Raw genomic sequence first — 19497 nt, 5'->3', positions numbered from 1 at the left:
ATGAATAGACTCACAAGTTAGATGTTCACTGCTATGGTTACTTGCATTTCATTGCCTTATGCAATGAATTTAAATGGATTAAGAAATTTTTGAATTGGAAATTTTTATTTATAAAATATCTTGAAAACATAGCAAACAATACATACATTCACATAACAATTTCCTCCTACACAGTTTACATACCTGTCCATACCCTCCTTGTTGGGGGAAGCCTGGCTGTGGTGCTCCTTGTTGTGGGTAACCTGGTTGGGGTGGTCCATATCCACCAGGGGGAGCTCCATAGCCTGGATTGCCTTGGTATGGATAACTCATTTTCTAAATTCAAAAGAAAGCATAATTGTGAATTATATTGAATACATCTCTTTTTAAATTGTTCAATTTGTACCTTGATATACAATTAAAGTAACAATTCAAATTCATATCTAGTTGCTCAATCATGTTAGTTGTCTTGTCAGAAGATAAAAACCACTTTAATATCTGGCAATAATAAAAAAATAAGCAAGCATGACCACCCCTATTAAGGCTTATTCTAGAAATCTATGAATTTATTTTTAACAATAAACTTTACCATGAAACATTAGACTTCTGATCAGAATTTGCTGGGTTTGCAGACCTTACAATGTTTGTTAATACTTGAACACATTTTACCAAGCTTTTAACACAGAGAAACAAATTGATAATGATAGTTGAAGATCACCTACAAATTTTCCTGTAATGAAACCATATTCTTCAACACTGTCATAATTCATGTAATTATACAAAGGAGAAAGACTCTTTAAAGAAGGCAACATGATACAAGGCATTAAAACCAATATCAATTGACAGACAAACTGAAACAATTTAACCTATCAATATCTGCACAGACACAGCTCACATCCAAAACGTGTTTTCATTGAAAGGATTTATCAACGGTGAAGAATCGAGGTATCTTAGAAACACAATCAGCAAAAGTGATTTAAAAAAACCAGTTAGAAGCTCAAACAAGGATATCAAATATCTGAAATCAACGATTTTTTTTTATCAAACACAAAATACAGAAAAGAAAAACTAGCTAACACATCACCCAGCGAAACTGGAGCAACCGCTAGTAATGTTTACAAATTCAACCCAACTATACAGAAACTAGAAATATAATAATAAAACACTGGCATCTTATTTCACAAAACCCTGAATATGTGACCAAATTTAATCATCAGCCCATTATCATGATTATAGCTTATAAAAGACATAAAAACTTACAAGAACTGATATCTAAGCATACCTGTCCTAGGTCAGGAATCTGATGTACAGTAGTTGTCGTTTGTTTATGTAATATATACGTGTTTCTCGTTTTGTTTATATAGATTAGACCGTTGGTTTTCCCGTTTGAATGGTTTTGCACTAGTAGTTTTGGGGCCCTTTATAGCTTGTTGTTCGGTGTGAGCCAGGGCTCTGTGTTGAAGGCCGTACTTTAACCTATAATGGTTTAATTTTTAGGTTGTTATTTGGATGGAGAGTTGTCTCATTGGCACTCACACCACATCTTCCTATATCTAATTACCAGTAGATCATGTAGATTGTATAGTCAGCTCGACATTTTACAACACAATATGACAAAATAGTTTAAATACAGCATGCCAATATACAACTTATTGAGCTGACCACTGATGAAGGTGAACTCAGGGATTTTACCACAAACACGACAGAAACACCAGGCCTAATATTTAAACTCATGGGTGAGCTTGGATGCCCAATCGGAACTTCTTGGCAATTTTCACTATGCATACAATATTCAGTGCTCTAGCTAGAAATCAAAAAGGGCAGGGTGCCCGTGAAGGGCAGGGCACTTTTTATGATAAGAAAAGGCACTGCTAATTTTTTTGTCTACGTTTCTGTGTGTATCACCATGATCACAAGTAAATGAATTTCTTTTTTTTTTACTGTATATGTTTTTTTTTTCAAATAAAGATGCTTTTCAACTATAGTCTTTATTTCATTGTTTGTGTATGTAGTTATGAATAATATAGTACAACTTCATCAACATATTATTTTTTTATAGCTTAACTTCACTCTACCCAGTGTCAAAGAATATTTGCTTCATCTATATAAGAGTTACAGCTTTTATAACAGCATGTGGCAAATTCTCCTGTGTATTACTTATTTAGCAATGTTTAGAACATGGATTGCTTAAAGTATAATTATCAAAAAGAAATTGCAATATATTTTTTTTAATATGTTCAAAGACAGTTTAACTTAAGGTAACATTGTAATGTTATTATATATTCAATTGGTAATTTATTCCTTTTTTGATACTAGATGATATTTTTAGAGCACAAATTTGTAATAAGCTAAAACAGAGGAAGTACATGTAACTCCAAAATCTATTTACACCCTGTTGCGTTAATTAAAAACTGTTCTTGTCGCTAACAAGTTGAGATGGAAGGCATTTCTGTGAAGCAGGAACATATATATTAAAGGGACTTGACACTAACTAATTGTAGTCGATTTTATATCATCGGGGTCATAGGTAATAAAGATTGGATACGGAAACGGACATGTGTAAAATACAGAATAAAATGTCATTCAAACTAGTTTTATAGTGATGGGAGAGTATAAATCTTGTATTCTGTCATGTCTGTCACTTCAAATTTGTTAAAATTGCATTCATTTCATCACAGAATGATACAGAATGTAAACAGGATAATAATCAAAGTGCTGGATAGCACCTCTGGAAAGTTTGCAACTGTAGCTGTGTATTATTCCAAAAAGGTTATACATGTAGACGTGTATTTTTTCAAATATGTATTTCATCACAGCTTTGATGTTTTAAACTAAACCATTGTCTCGTCAGTAATTATCAAAAATCACTTTTTTATGTTTATCATAAAAAGTTTTGATATTTTCTCATGATTGCAACCTTAAACTGTAGATCTAAAATAATGAAATATACATGCAGAAAGCTCTGTTAATTTTTTTAAGTACCCATGCCATGTCAACTTCAAGGGCCTGTGAATTAGTATTTTTCTATTGGTTTAGGGCCTTCATATTTGTTTTTAGTAAATTAACACATAAGTTTTTTTTGTTTGAATTGTTCCACATGTTTCATATCGGGGCCTTTTACATGTATCTGGTACACACATTTCTCATTATTGACAACCTTTATTGTGGACTATAGTTATGAATACATTTTCATTCTTTGAACTCTTTTGGATAGCATTGGTTCTTTGCAAACAATACTGCATCCTTACTTATAAATAAGACAGTTACAGTAACTTAAATCAATACAACTGTAAAGTAAGTGAATTTATATTAAAGGCTTTTATAAAAAAAAAAAAAGGAACATGTCCATGGGTCTCAAATGATGCCCTCGCTAGCATTAAAGTTATAAACTCAAGAACTGTAAATGTGACACTACCAAAATTTAATTTTACTTGATATGAATAATGGGTTAATAAACATTGTGTATTCATTCTAATTATACAGTATTGCGCAATAGAATTGGAAGATCTTGACATTTGTTTTGTGTCAGAAACCTTTATGTTATGTCAACAATTTGATCGCAATCCAAAGTCAGAGCTGTATCAAGCTTAAATGTTGTGTCCATACTTGGATCAATTGTTCAGGGTTTGACTAATGCGGTCGTATAAAGCTTTGCCCTGCAGAGCATCTGGTTTCATTTGTAACACGGCACAACCCTAGAGCAGTAAACATAAATCCACCAAAATTCAAACATGATCTGTGTTTGTGGTAATGAGAATTGTGTATAAGTTTCATAACATTTGGTTAAGACAAACTATACTTAGAGAACAGAAACTTAAATTTACAGCAACTTTCCTTTTTGTAAAGTAGCATTAAACCCTAAAATGGTAAAAGTTATGCAACTAAAATTCAAACTTGACTTGTGAATTGTGGTTATAAGCATTGCGTATCAGTTTCATACAATTTAGTTCAGGCAAACTAAAGTAAGAGAACTGAAACGAATTTTGGGATATATACGGAGGTACTTATAAGTAAGGGAAGAATGTACATACTTACAGAAGAACAAGGATAAAACTCAATACGGTGGGAGCATAACAACAGCAGTATGACCACAGGAATAAAAAGTTTATATATACGCTAGATTCATATTTTTTTTGTTGTAAGCCATTCGTTTGATATATTATGGTAATCATTGCCTCTGTGTTTGGATGACAAAGCAATAACATTTCTATTTAAATAGGGCATACTATGCACGTGTTTGTCTGTAATCTATATAAATTTTGAGGTGAAAATGCAGCCATTTTAGCCAAAGGGTACACATCATCATATTTCATGAAACTTAAACATTTCTACAGCACTTGTCTTCATATCCTGAGCTATGTTATTCTAAGAAGTAGATGCTTTGCGATAATACACCAGAGGTGGTATGATGTAAATTATTGGAAGAAGACTGAAGAAGAATTGACGTTGAGTCAATGTTTTTCAGCTGTCAGTTTGATCCACTTGAGCAAACTGAACGAGCGAAGGCTCTTATATCCACATTGGAATGTATTTAAATAACAGAATTAAAAGTTTTGAAATGATTTTTGGCATCAAAACCTTTCGATCGATTTTTAGACAAACACAATGTATTTTAAAACTAATTTTTTTGATGAAAGCCGGTACTGTATTTACCTGTACTCGTCTATTACTGAGACATTAGACATATAATTATCGAATATTTTATATTCTATCACCTGTGTTTTGTTATAACAAACCATTATCACTTGTCAATTATCCGACGGCTTGGTCACTTCATTCCCAAATTTTTCGATACTCTCGGGCTTTTACCACGTTTACATACGTACATATAGCAAACAGGTAAAAGTAGAGCGTAAAATGTTCATTCATGAAATTTGCATGAATGAAACTGACGCAATCTGGCGTAGATTTCTTGTGATTTTCTCTTCAGCGTATGGCAGATCCGCGAAGTAGTGTTTGAAATACTCATTTTCAAAATGAAGTTAAATTCATCTGAATCGTCGGTGAACATTCAATTCTTTTTTATTAAAGCTGTAATCTTTTCAGGCAAATGAGAAGTTACTCAAAATTTTAAAAGAACCTTCCAAGAATCAGTATTCAAACACTAGTACTAGTACTAAATTATCTCGGATCAGAATAAATGGCGATAATCTGTCACCATAAGTTTGAGGCCGATGGCTATGGAAAGTAGCAATAGCAAGCTATAGCAAACTTTCCAAAAAAATGGCGGCGATTGCCGTGATAATTCTCAAATTTCCAAACATTTATAAATCACTTTACATTAAATAAATCAAACTTATTTTGGTAATTTTATATAACAAAATATATTTACTTTATGATAAAACTTGTATTTATTTATCATTAGAGTTATGTGGTTAATTTAATGAGCAGTTCCGATATTTTTTCAGTCAGACGCTACCAAAATCTATAAATCTCGGAAGTCTCGTGGAGTACGAGATTTCATCAATTTTATACTGAAAAGCCTATCAGATTCATTTCCCGTTAGATATACTGTTCCCAGTGCAGGGGCGGATCCAGGATTTTCAGTTAGGGGGGCGCAAAGTTTTATTAAAAAAATTTTGGAGGTTTTTTTTAGGTAAAATTATTACAATATTCTTCCAAAGGGGTGAAATGTAGATATCTCGAACTATTGTGCAGAAAAAGTAGTAAGAAATTAAAGTTTCAAGCTGAAACCGCCTTACTCTACACCTGACAACAATCTACAGATAGACGGACGCAAAGTGAGAGGAGACAATTCACAATTGCTCACCTGACCAATATATTTTGCAAACGAAAATTTCTACTTTTACCAGCGATTTTGAATTTTTTAATTGTCCTTTCATAATATCTGTTTTTTATTTTTTTTCTATTTTCGGAGGTTGTGCCAGACTTAACTGTGTTCGCCACAAAACAACTAAAATCAGAATCAGATGCATTTACACAGATATCTTTGTTTTCTTGGGATGCCAAGCATGTATTACGGTACAGAATTCGGCTAAATATTTAGGTTTGCAAGTGAGAAACAAATATAGACACAAAGATACAGATTAATAAACTAACCTTTCGCAAACAGTATTTCTATCTTTCATTACGGATAGTATAAAAGAATCTCACCTGCCGACTGTTTTTTTTTATCGTGTCATGATGAAATTGTGAAAGTGAGTAAGGGATGTTTTGGAACTACGATTATCAAAGAAATTGATTATAAAAACCGGGAATACAGTGTAACATTTGTATTTACTTTAACTGCTAAAACCTATTATATTTGTCATCAAATGCAGATACGCGGTTGACACCTTCCTTTGAAATAATTTATAGAACTTCAATAAAGCGTAGGTCAGTTGATAAGTAATCATGTTAAACTGACTGTTTTATTTACTTTGAATGTTAAAAAAGATGGAATGGTCTCTTCTGATACTTAAATATGTTAAAGTCAACCCATGCTTTGCAAATTTTAGGGGGGGGCGCACGCCCGCCACGCCCCCGCCTAAATCCGCCCCTGCAGTGTGCATGGTGTGAATGCATAGTTTTATTTTGATGACTTAAATTCGATTCTAAAGTCATGAAAGTCTTCATTTATACATTCTTCCATTGTGACTTGGAGATCGCAAATGCCTACCCAAGCTTAACACACTCCAAGCTTAACACACTCGCTAACACATTCATCAAATGTATGAAAAAAAGAAACATTGTCCTAATTAAATTACCTAGTTATTAACCTTTGAAGTCTTAATCATTGTAATGGCATGATTAACCTGGGGGCAATCACACAGGTGTCATGTATGTAATTAACTTGGAGATCAGAAATTGATGAAACAAAAGGCAATTTTACCAAAACGACACAAGAGAATTTTGCAAAAGACGTCAGGGCAGAAGGGCACGGCTTAAGGTACCCAGGGCGCGGCAGAGGGCACCCAGGGTGCTGTGCCCTTCTATTTTGGGCTAGCAAAACCACTGATATAGTTATTGGAGGCTGGCTAGAATAGAGTAGAGCAGAGTAGTTACAATTCACCTTATCACTATTTGTCTGCCATTACTGGATATCACACAAGTTCCCCGTAAAATTTTGACGTCATAAAACAAAACATCGGACGGCACAATGGAAAAGTGATTGTTGTATGCGTCAAAAGTTCAAGCGGCCAGGTCGGCCGGGCGAGTAGGGTAATAGCAATAAGGTGTATTGCTTCAATGCATTTATTCAAAACATTATTCCATTCCAATTTTAGTATCCTTGCATACTCTGTTTACCATGTTTACTCTTTGCTGCAAACACACGTGCCCCAATAATTTCAGGCGGAGGATTTTCAGAGAGTCCCGGTCAGGTAAGGGGAACGAAAATTAATTTTCAATTTTCCTTTTGGCCTAACAAAAAAGTGTTTAGCCATAGTTTCCCCCTGTCGGCACTCTCTTTGGTTAAACACACATTTATCCGTGTCAAGTGATATGCTAAATGGATTAAACCAAAGTTGAACGATTGAAACAGCACTATTGTTTTTTAGTGCAAAATTTAGCCACTTCCTAAATGAAAACTAAATCCGGGTCCACACCAACTCTCTCTTTGCTCCCCCAAGACTCGAGTATCGCGGACCTGACAAAAGCCTCGCCTACATGTTCCAAAGTGATAGTTAGCATTATGTACTTATTCAGTTTTAGTGAAATGATTTACATTGTGCTTTTACCCTTTAAAATTAAAACTTACTTATCCTTTTCGACTTTCGTTGTTATTTTCTGTACTTTCGAAATGTCAAAACATATTCCGGAAGTTTGACAGGAAACTGGAATGTCCCAATAAACCGAAAAAATATATATTTGAAATAGACCGCAACGCACGCAAATTATATCTTTATCTTTTCAATTAGCAATGCTGCATGTTCATATCCTTCATAATTGACCAAACTAGGGGCTGTTTGTGTTTTGACAATAAATGAAGATGATTTTTAATATTATTTTTTTGGGGGAAAAAAGGGAGGGGGGGGGGGGAATATGTGTGTGGCGGGAAAAACTACATGCGTCATCAGGGATAAAAATAGGTGATCAAGTATATACCTTATTGATGCAAGTAATTATTTTGCCTCATTTTCCTTCTAAGATAAATGACACTAAATTGTGCATTAATTCAACAACACCTATATATGTTCATGCCTCTTTCACCTTACTGATATTTTGATGTGGTATGAATGCCAATGAGACAACTATATATCCACCAGATACCAAAATGACACGGAAATGACAAATATAGGTCACCGTATGGCAATCAACAATTAGCTAAGCCCATACCACACAGTCAGCTATAAACTTGAGGTACCGAAATGTATAAACGTAAAACAATTCAAACGAGAAAACTAACGGCCTATATACTTATTGTAAAAAATTATGACCGAAAAACAAATGTATTACACAGCAACAAATGACAAACACTGAATTACAGGCTCCTGGCTTGGGAAAGGCCGATGGGCGTAATATTCACCAATGAGAAGAGTTGTGCCATAAGGCCATAAGATTGAGGATTGAGGAATGTGTTTAATAGATATAGGAAGATGTTAAACTCGTTTGAATGCACTATTCCTCCCACTAACATGATCTTACATGGGACAGTGGTGTACACACAGTATATGAACAAACTATAAAAATCTGATTATACAAATAAAAATACATTTACCAAAAACACAGTGTTCGTGGGTGGGTACTCATACACCCATAGGCGGATCCAGGGGAGGGGGGCGGCTGCCGACCCCCCTTTTTTGTGTGAAAATTTTGATTGATTATATAGGGAATCACTGAAGCATGACTGGAGCCCCCCCCCCCCCCCCCCCCGGGCTTAGGTCAGTCAGTCCCTTCTTTAGGTCAAGTTCTGGATCCGCCACTGACACCACACAACAGAAAGACATAAGATTCAGATATGAGAGTACTCGCAGTTACTGATAGCTTAATTAAGCCTGAACATAAGCCTTATTTGCTTTATTGTGAAAGTGACTTTCCCTATTCTGTTTCTTCCTGTTTGTGTCTATCCCATATATAATCCTGAGACTTATATAAAGTTAAATATTCCAAAACAATATGTAGTTAGACAATCATGTAAATTCAGAATTTCTAACCACAACTTACACATTGAAAATGGCAGATATAATAAAACGCCTTTGATCAAAGAATATGTATACATTGTATTGATAACAAAATTGAAGATGAGTTTCATTTTATATGTGAATGCAACCTCTATCACAAGGAGAGGGGAAAGTTTTATGATGACATTGTTAATATTATACCACGTTTTTGCAATTTATATAATTTTGATAAATCTAAATATTTAATGAACTGTTCGGAGACTGATGTTCTCACCAGATTTCTTATATATATAGACAAATGTGTTTTGATTAGACATTCGTCACTCAGTGGGAATAATTGCATAATATTGAAGTGTGAGTTTTGTCTCTTGCTTGTTATAAGTGTCAAAATTGTTGTCTGTTATATTTTATTTTTGTTTTGTTTTGTATATGTTTTTATATGTGTTTATGTGTTTCAGCGATGATTCTTTTGTAATGGATTTTATACTGAATAAAATTAATTAGTAAGATAGTTAGTTAGTTATATATGTATTGGAGTTATCAGTGTCATTGTTTCCTACGGTTTTAATGATTTAGATCCGATGAGATATGTTATGATTGCAAATGATACAACTATCCACACAAATCAAGTCGACGTTGATGTATACAATTAAAGGTTACTGTGAGGTCTTCAACAATGAACAACACCCATATCGTATATGTTATCATCAAAATTATGTCCCGATACGACAAAAACCAACGGACTGATTTATGAGAAAACTTTCAACGATAAACAAATTAGACAGATTGCACATAAAAAATCCCAATAAATAACAGGCTATTGCTCAAACTTGGGAAAGCGATAATAAATTAGCACAAAATAAGAACAATCTGTATGAGTGAGTTGAAAATGGCTAAACTAAACAGATTGGCACATTGCACAAAATAAAATAACATAAAAACAAAAGACAAAAGTATCAAATTCGAATTCAAATTCAAATTCAAATTCAAATTTAAATTCAAATTCAAATTCAAATTCAAATTCAAATTCAAATTCAAATTCAAATTCAAAATTCAATTTCAAAGTCAAAGTCAAAGTCAAAGTCAAAGTCAAAGTCAAATCCAAATTCAAATTCAGCAAAAATATCGAATTTAAATAATTCACAATAATTTTTTTAATTCAAAATATTTATCAATCCATAAATAGAACTTAGAGAGGGCTATTATGTTAAACATGATGCATGTTTAAGGTATAACACACCGATGGGTGTCAGGAATAATGAAATGAAAAAACCAAAATCAATGTAAGAATCAAATCAATATTAAAGATTTTACTACGGCTTTCAATTGCTTACACTTTGGAAGTTTAAATATGTCGTTTCTAACACTCAATGCTACTGGCTCAATAAACACCATCATCATTAATGAGTATGCATGCGCATGGAAGTATTTTATGGACAATATACTACTTCCATGGTATACGAACCTTTTCCATGAGATTGTTACAGGTACAGCCTTACTGCCAAGTCAAAATCTTTGTATCTATGAAAAAAATAGTGTCAGTTTTTTGAAAGTCATTTGTGGTAACAAAATCCATAACTAAAGTCTTGATAATTATAATAGTTTTATACAGATTACGTTTATTAAAATTTCAGAGTAAAACACGAGCAATGGACGCGAGTCGGGAAATATTCAGAGGAAAAAGGAATATCTCCGTCAAAAATAGAGAAACTAGTAATATAAAGAGAAAATCGTATCTTTTGTCGTACTTTGTCGTGTATATTTATTTTATGTTTCTTATTGTGTCTCTTATGATTTTGTCTACTGGAAACTATTTTGTGTTTCGCTAATGTGTTTTCTGTTACCTATTGTTAGTATGAGTGTTTTTTCTCTTTGAAAAATACACTAGAGGCTATAATGAGCTAGGATCGACCCCCGGGTTAATAAATGCCATTTTGATATTATTTCTACCTTCATTGCAATCAGTTAAGTTATTTTCGTAAATCTGATATAACTAGGCATGTTTGTAGAGCACAGTTTATCGAAAAATCATTTTTTGTTTGTTTTTTTATATTATTGACAAAAACACAAAAGCTAATGAGCCATCCAAATGATCTCTGAAGAATTCTGACGATCATATTAACTGATTAAATATGAATATAAATAGAAAGCGAACACGTACCATTGGATTTTTCTAGGTCTGTTTGATTTCATACAATAGGATAAACAATTTTTTAATCATCGTTGTTACCTGTATTATAATGAGTTTTGTGGATCGTATCAGTCAAACAAATAGTTTTCATTGGTTCACTTTCAGCGTTGACGTTCAATTACTTTAAAAAGTTGAACACGCCCAGTTTATACGTTACCCACCTCTAGCTAAGAGAATTAATAGAAGGTCACATGAATACGAATCCAGTGCGGTCAAATTATATAATTGCAAGTGCAGCAATATTCCTTAGCTTTTTTTATTATATAAAATGGAAACAACCTGGCGAATTATCATATCACTATATCTGTTTCACTAGAGATTGAACAAAAACAAAATCACATTATTTAAAATCTCGTAGTCAATTCTCATTTGAAACGTCAAACTCTATACCGGTATCATATACCTTATGGATCATTCACCCCTACTTTTTTTTGACTTGGTTCGGGAGTTTCAGAGAAGATCTTTGAAAATATGTACGGGAGACAGATGAGCAATGATAATAGCCAACGTGACCTTCTGGCCAGGCTAGTGAGATAAAAAAAATTAATAAGATTTCGAATTTGACGTTGTATGTTGTTGTGTGAAATTACAGATAGGTAATTAGACGTATTCTAGAAGGTTTTTATAATACAATATATTTCATTGGCTCAAAATTTCTGCATTGACCAATCCAGAGCATTCTTTCGGTCCGTATTTAGAATATTTTACCTGCACAGGTAAATATGTTTACAACACCTGTACATGTGCATATACTACTTTAGTGTAATTCTGTTGATTCAAAATAGTATAATGAATGTACACAACAGACGATATAAGTGAAATTTACGATCAGATGTATAACGACTATAAAATTGTAGTTAACAAATTAGTGTTTTGATTAAAAATCGGTTATTACATATATCGGCAAATAAATCAATGACTTAAAGATTGCCAACAGCTGAGACAGGTAAATAGCAGTTCAATATCTACTATGATTAATAACGATCGGAATACCTGGATTGTTACTATAAGATGTCATTACGTATAAGATTGCTGTTTAATTTTCCTACGTATAAAGTGCTCGCTGTTTCTATTATTTCTATAATTGTTGGAGTAGCCAGTATATCCCTCTCTGTAATTGGACTTGTAAATCAGATATGGGGACATTACGTTGCCACCGGGATATGGAGCGGTTCTGTGATTGCAATCTCTGGATTCTTTGGAATAGCTTCCGCACAAACGCGAGGAGTATGTGTTGTAAAGACATTTATGATGTTCTCTATGTTCTCGTGTCTGGCTTCGTTCGGTGTGATAGCCTTGTCCGTTGGCGGACTTATATATGGTAGTAAATTTTATCTTGAAACAGTCTACCACCACCCGAATACTCGACTAATTCACGGCATGTTACTGGGAACAGGGACATTACAAACTATCTTATCACTAATCTGTTCAATAATTTGTATTAAACACGTATGCTGTCGCCCGAAACCTAAACACCCTCCTGTATCCCAGGAAGAGGGACAAATCAGGGACGAATTTCGTAGAGGTACTGACAGAGGAAGCCAATCAAGCTCTGCTCCTTTAATGTCAAAATCTAAAAAAAGACGTAAGCAGAAGTCAAGTGCTGGTATATATGTCTCTGGTGAACAGCCATCAACTTCGGGTGAAAATTTGGATTCTGCTGAGCATCATTCCAGAGAAAGGAAAAGAGATGATAAAAAGCGAAACAAGGGTCTCAAGTCTTCGCAAAGAAGTAACAAGCATCCGACAGAGGATGACAGGCAATATTCGTCAGATAGAGAAAGGCGTCATTCGTCAGAGAGGGAAAAACGTCACTCATCAGACCGAGAAAGACGTCATTCTTCGGACAAAGACAGACGAGAAAGAAGTCAACGAGCCTCCGTTCGACAACATAGTCCTGATAGGTATGCTAATAAACCAGATACAAACGAAGAATTAGTAAATGAAGGCTTGGTAGAACAAGCGTGTGCTGCTGTAGTAACCGCTAATCGCGAATGTCTTGCTAACAATGGTGACAGCTTTGAGCTAATTAGTAACGACATGGAAGGCTTGCCTCCGTACGAGGAGGTTATAAGGGACGATGGTATACAGGATTCTTTTATCCCAATTTCAATAACGGATGCAGACTTTGAAGGTCATGAATGCATTTCCTTGTCTTCACATGGCAATGTTTCTCCTTCGAACGAATTCACCGAAGTAAAGCAGGTAGATGCGGAGCAGGAAGCGTTACTCTGTCTTTCGGCCGCATTACAGTCGCCGGTTATCTCGAACAATTCAGGAATCTCGGATCTACTTTCGGATCATGTAATAAACGGATGTAACTTGAGCAGTTTGTCCGAGAATAGCATCATGGGATCGGATAACAGGTTGTCGACTGAACTGGTTATTCAGGACGAATTAGACGACAAAGAAGACACCGAAAATGATAATCAAGACTTGTCATTTACAGAAAAACAAGCGTTATTACAGAAATACCATACTGTTGATCCAGATCCGCAGGGTGTTATGTATAAAGAATTTTCTCGTGGTTCTGATTTTATAAAAGAAACTATTGTCACAAAGCCAAAAAGATCTAAAAGCTTTCAACAAACTCGGGAGCGTGATTTTGCCCGAGGGAAATCCGTTTCTACCCGTCAGCTTAGTTGTGATACTGAAAAGGGTATCGATTGTTCTGATAAACCCGACAGTTTCAGATCTGCTAGTAAAAGTTTTTCGAGAACCTCATCAGTACCTGGAAAACCTCCACCAAAACCCCCGAGAACAAGTTCGTTGAGACAACACCATTTAGAAAGCAAAGAGAGGCCTAAAAGTGCAACATTACCGTACTCTCAGTTTGCAATAATGAAAATCCTTGATGAAGGAAAACCTGACACTACTGAAATTAAACAACATGTAGACGCCGCTGCCGCCTCCAATGTGTCAGGACCTACAAGGGAGGAATTTAAGGAGAAGAAAACCTTTGACATTAGTAAAATCCAACCCCCGAAATTCCGTTACCCTCGTTCAAAACTCACAGACGAAACTTTTAAAGAACCAATAAATACTAACGCTGAGGCGAAGTCTATAAAGCCTCTGATGGAAATCTCAAAACAGTTCTCTGTGAAAAACGAGAATGGAACGAAAGAACGTTCATATAATTTCCCTAAGCCATCTTATACGGTTGATTCGACGCCATATTTGCCAAGTTTAGATAAGATCAGGAACTCTAAAGTTGACGATGAACAACATCCGTATACGAACAAGAATAAAGATCGAGAATCACTAAGTTTATCACTATCACCTTCATCAAACGCCATGGAACCTCTGAAATCCCCTCTAAAGTCACCCACAGACTATAGTGTAGTACCTCTTAAGGAGATCTTGTTAAAAGGACAAAGTACAAATAGAAACATAACAAGTCCGTTAAACGAAAGAGAGCATTCCAGTACCTCAGATGCAAGTTCCGAAGAGTCGTCTGTTCATGAAGTAGCAGACGATAATGCAGCACGTGTAGATATAAATCATGAACATGATCGTGACAGTCAGAATTTGTCGGACACGGAAGGTAAACCAATGTATAGTTTCTTATTATGATTTTTTTATATAGTTTTATGAAATTCTACAATCTAAATGAGAAATATTTAAATTTGTATTATATGAAATTTAATAAGTTGCAACCTAATGTTTTCTATCATCTTCATTTTTGGTTTCCTTAGGGAACAACCATTTACTTTTTTTTAAAAGGGGGGGGGGGGGGGGGGGGGCGGGGATAAAAAAAATTCTTATCTCCAATTTGATGAAAATAAATATTGTGCTTAAGCAGATGACAATAAAAACAACATTTGAACTCAGATTTCCCCACACCTTTCAGTGTTATTTTAAAAAAAAATTGATTGGGAATTTGCGAAAAACGTAGAAATAATGTTCGCTTCTAAACCATACCCTCTTTTTTGTAGGTAAATAATTGCTCCCTTAGTTAAAATTGCAATTAGTAGTGTATAGTATCATCAATGGCTTACAGGTTTTCATTATTATTTCTTTGTCGTCTACATCTGAAAAGATAATCATACACCCCTTACCAGACAGTTCTGGTAATAATTCTCTGATACCTTATACAACTCAACTTTGTGACAGTTGTTCACATTAACCTATAAGATATGCTATTGATTTAGTATCTTCTTTTTATTATATTTACACAAATAGGATTATTTAGCAGAAACAATTATGAAAACTGGTATTATAGAAGGATAGTATCTCATCCCATCTTCGCTAGCCAAGGGTTACGATTAACTCCCCTCCTTTGAGATGACCTCGACCATATTATCAATTATATTGTTTTGAATAGGTCTTGTCATTTTGGTGAAACACTGTGTAACTTTGTTAAGAATAAGCCAGTCAGAAACATATAGCTATATGTCCATCGTTAAACAGAACCGTTTATATGTAGCGTAATAAGCCAGTAGACTTGGTCACTTCGGTTTTTAGACTCGCTGCACTTTTTTTGCTGGCTTGTCATTTAATAATTTAGGCTTTTTGTAGACTGGAACTTGATTTTTGTTTATGTTTTTATCCTATCTGGATATGATTGATAAATATGTGCGCGTCTTAGAATACACAATATTGTGCACTACATATGCAGATTATTATATATATTTTTTTTCAATTGAATGCCATTTACAGGGTAATTTAAATCATGTTGTAGTATTTTTCAATCTGACATGCTTAAATTTAGTCACTTATATCTTTATTACATGTTCCCATTTTAGTAAGGATACTTGAATTGTCTGTGTCGCGCAAATTATATAAATTAACACGAACTTATTAGAATGGTGATTGTTTAGGTCAAATGAAATGTATGTATGCATGGTTCCAGTTACCCTGTCTATCCTACCTTATTTACAGCCTATGCTTACGATTTTTTTTGTCTTTTCTCATTAAGCATTGTCAGAATGTTGCTCACATAGACCCAATGAAAAAAATATATCTCTACCAACATACACTTACTCTTTTTCATAGATGTTTCTGGAACCACACGTACTATTTTATTTGACCATAACCATTTTTTTTATATAATGGACAGCTATTCCTTTTCAAATTCTTAAATATTATTAGTTCATGTACTTGCTTCATTTAGAGACGTGGTTCATAATTTAATAAGATATTATATGCCACTGTATTTTTAAATTCAATGCCTTTTTCTCAAAGTACAGAAGCAGTGTTCTTTTCAAATTTACCCAGGAACATATATATTATTCCCAGCTTTACTCAAGTACATTTGTACATCCGTATATTACGCCCCTTTTTGGAAATATTTCATAGGTTAGTTTTACCATGTTTACTAATATGTTGTTCTTCCTTTTATAGTCTTGATTATTTCCTACATTAGTGTATTTGTGTATTTATTTGTATTATGTACGTGCTATTGTTTAATTTATGTCTCTTGTTGATGATGTACTTTAGATAGGCAATATAAATCAACTTTTTATTTTTTTGCTGCTTTATGAAAGATCTTTTATACATTACCTTTTGACCGAGTTTTGTATTAGCAATTGCTTTTTTATGCCCCACCTACGATAGTAGAGGGGCATTATGTTTTCTGGTCTGTGGTCCGCTAGTCCGTCTGTTCGTTTGTTCGTTCGTTCGTCCCGGTTCAGTTTAAAGTTTTTTGGTCAAGGTAGTTCTTGATGAAGTTGAAGTCCAATCAACTTGAAACTTAGTAGTTAGTACACATGTTCCCTATGATATGATCTTTCCAATTTTAGTGCCAAATTAGAGTTTTTACCCCAATAACACGGTCCACTGAATATAGAAAATGATATTGCGAGGTGTGGCATCCGTGTTTTTGGGACCGATTCTTGTTTATTAATACAGTACACCAGCATTTGGTTATTTTTATAACACAAATTAGCGATGGTATTAGGTAACGGTACTTTTATTTTGCAAAACTGATAAATCAAAATTTTTTTTGGCAAGCCTGTTCAAGGACTTTTAAAAGTCCACTTAACATTATTTTTACAATATACAGTAGTTATGCGTTTATGTAATTATTATGTAATCGAACTCCTCAATAACTAGACCAATATCTTTTACACAGAAAAAAAACCAAGAACTTCAAATATATTCGTTATTTATTTGATATATATATAAAATATTTTTGTTTATTTAGTTTAGTTGTGCACTTGCGTAAGAACCAGATCGACGAGGAGGTCTTTCTAAATGTATGAGGGGAACTATGTTTTTGGCCCAATCAATTTTTGGCAAAATGAACGAATGAAAAAGACAAAAAAAAAGAATTCGAAAGAGGATATTGACTGATTCATAGAGTATAAGACTATAGAAAAAAATTTCAGTCCACTCGTACACAAATTTTTTTTCTTGGTTATCATTTTCATTAAATATTTGCATTAGAGTTCAGCGCAGCTGTTTTTTTTTAGTGATTATCCCTTCCATTAAAAACAAAACCCAACAACAACCAAAACCATTTATACCGTCAAATCAACATCAACTGTGTTTATTATTATTGAATTGATCAAATTATGTAGACTGTCATTATATTGTTATTTTCACCAGTATATCTCTGTTGTATTTTATTTTGCTTGATATCACGTTCTGTTTATTGTTATAAGGTGCTATCTTTTTGTTAACAATGCAACCCTAATAAATATTTATGAAATGTTTGTGCTGTTTTGTTTTAATGAGTAACCCTCCTTGAAAAGTGGGAAGTATACGTAAAAAGTTAAATCACAAACATACTCAACTCACAGGAAAATCAAATCGGAAAGTCCCTAATCACATGGCCAAATCAAATGACCAAACACATCAAAAACGAATGGACAACAACTGTCACATTCCTGACTTGGTACAGGCATTTTCAAATGTAGAAAATGGTGGATTAAACCTGTTTTTTTTTAGCGCTAAACCTCTCTCTTTGTACGACAGTCTCATCAAAAAGAGTTAATGAAAAAGTAGGCAATGCAATGAAACATCATGAAGCGGAGAAAGACAAAATAGAAACATCACTATGACCAAAAGGTAAACGAAAAAATGATAAACAAGTTTAGAAAAAACCGTCACAGTTTACACAGAAAACTAAAAACTGAGCAGAAGAAACTTAAACACAAATACAAATACAACAAAATCAGGGTCGAATGCAGAAGCAACCTAAACCTAAACACAAGTATATTTACAACACAATGTCGAATGCCAGTGCTATCAAACAGTTGTCATCATCTTTAAATCTCCAGTGTTTTTACAATTGGTCTTGGCAGAGCGATATGCGTTTAAGTTTCAAACCGATGCAGTGCCGGATTTAGGCGGACCAGGGCCCGGCCATCCCTTTGTGCAAAAATGTTGGTTGATTATTTAGATAATCACATAAGCATGACTTGAGCGGCTCTTTTATCTGTCAGTGAACCCTCCACTTTTGTTTGAACATTTCGGAATTTGCTACTGCAATGTCCCATAATAATAGTTTTGACCTATAGGTGGATAAAATAAAGGTTTTTTTCAAAATTACTGTATCTTGTCGGATGTCATTCCGTATTTCTATCGCTGATGATAATATATTTAACAGTAGACAATTGACTAAAAGCGCATCATTGACATGTTGCTTGATATACAGGGAAACTAATGTCTTATGTATAGGGAATATGACACAGTGATTTGAAGGTCGACATTATGGTCCTAAGGCTTACTAATACGTTATCAGATCAAAAGATTACGTGTTATTAAGGTATTATTTTTTTGCTTTCACACATTAAGTTTGTGTTCATGTTTCTAATTTCATCTATAGAATAGAATAGAATATTTTCCCCCCAATACATTACCAACTTTATCCGGGATGAAATTGATTCTCTGTAAAACCTTTATTCTGTCTGTTCATTTTGTCAAGGATTTGTATACATCCTTGATTTTTTATACTTTTATTCTGATGGTTGTTGACAACGAAATTGATAGTATGCTTTAGCGGTTTTGTATATTTGGGATATTGTATTGTGTATCTGTACATAACATCGGCATAAGACAGCAGGTTTTTATCAGTATATATATGTAAATATAAATAAGATGTGACAACTCCCCATCCAAGTCACAATGTATAAAAAGTTAACAATCATAGGTCATAGTACGGTCTTTAACACGGAGCCTTGGCTCTCATCAAACAGCAACCTTTAAAAGGTCCCAAAATTACTAGTGACCAAATTTAAATCGGAAAACTAACGGTCTAAAAAAACGAGAAACGTGAAACACTTATGAACCACACTAAGCATGTCAACAAATGATAACCAC

General features: G+C 34.0%; 2 protein-coding genes across 4 annotated transcripts in view; one reads left to right on the top strand and one right to left on the bottom strand.

Annotated features, from left to right (window-relative positions):
* The window catches only part of LOC134726040 (annexin A4-like), a 46005-nt gene extending 35475 nt beyond the window's left edge, over positions 1 to 10530 (bottom strand). For 2 of the 3 annotated variants that reach the window (XM_063590414.1, XM_063590416.1), the window contains exons 1-2: positions 10507 to 10530; positions 184 to 315 (exon numbers count right to left, since the gene is read on the bottom strand). In XM_063590414.1, the coding sequence (XP_063446484.1) occupies positions 184 to 315; positions 10507 to 10515 (141 nt within the window). In that variant the 5' untranslated portion in view covers positions 10516 to 10530. Of the gene's footprint in view, positions 1 to 183; positions 316 to 7678; positions 7796 to 10506 lie in introns of those variants that run through there. The other variant, XM_063590415.1, reaches the window with a different exon arrangement.
* Positions 10531 to 11954: 1424 nt separating this feature from the next.
* On the top strand, positions 11955 to 14953 carry LOC134726039 (uncharacterized). Its single transcript, XM_063590413.1, has one exon. It carries the CDS (start codon positions 12244 to 12246, stop codon positions 14803 to 14805), a length of 2562 nt encoding a protein of 853 aa, XP_063446483.1. The 5' UTR covers positions 11955 to 12243; the 3' UTR covers positions 14806 to 14953.
* Positions 14954 to 19497: the final 4544 nt, after the last annotated feature.

This window comes from Mytilus trossulus, chromosome 7 (genome assembly GCF_036588685.1).
Source record: "Mytilus trossulus isolate FHL-02 chromosome 7, PNRI_Mtr1.1.1.hap1, whole genome shotgun sequence".
Lineage (NCBI taxonomy): Eukaryota > Metazoa > Mollusca > Bivalvia > Mytilida > Mytilidae > Mytilus > Mytilus trossulus.
The sequence above is the reverse complement of the archived record's forward strand: the minus strand, read 5'-3'. Positions and strand labels throughout refer to the sequence as shown.

Bases quoted from the DNA above. Each gene is read 5' to 3' on its own strand.
- LOC134726039 (XM_063590413.1), top strand. From the start codon at position 12,244: ATGTCATTACGTATAAGATTGCTGTTTAATTTTCCTACGTATAAAGTG.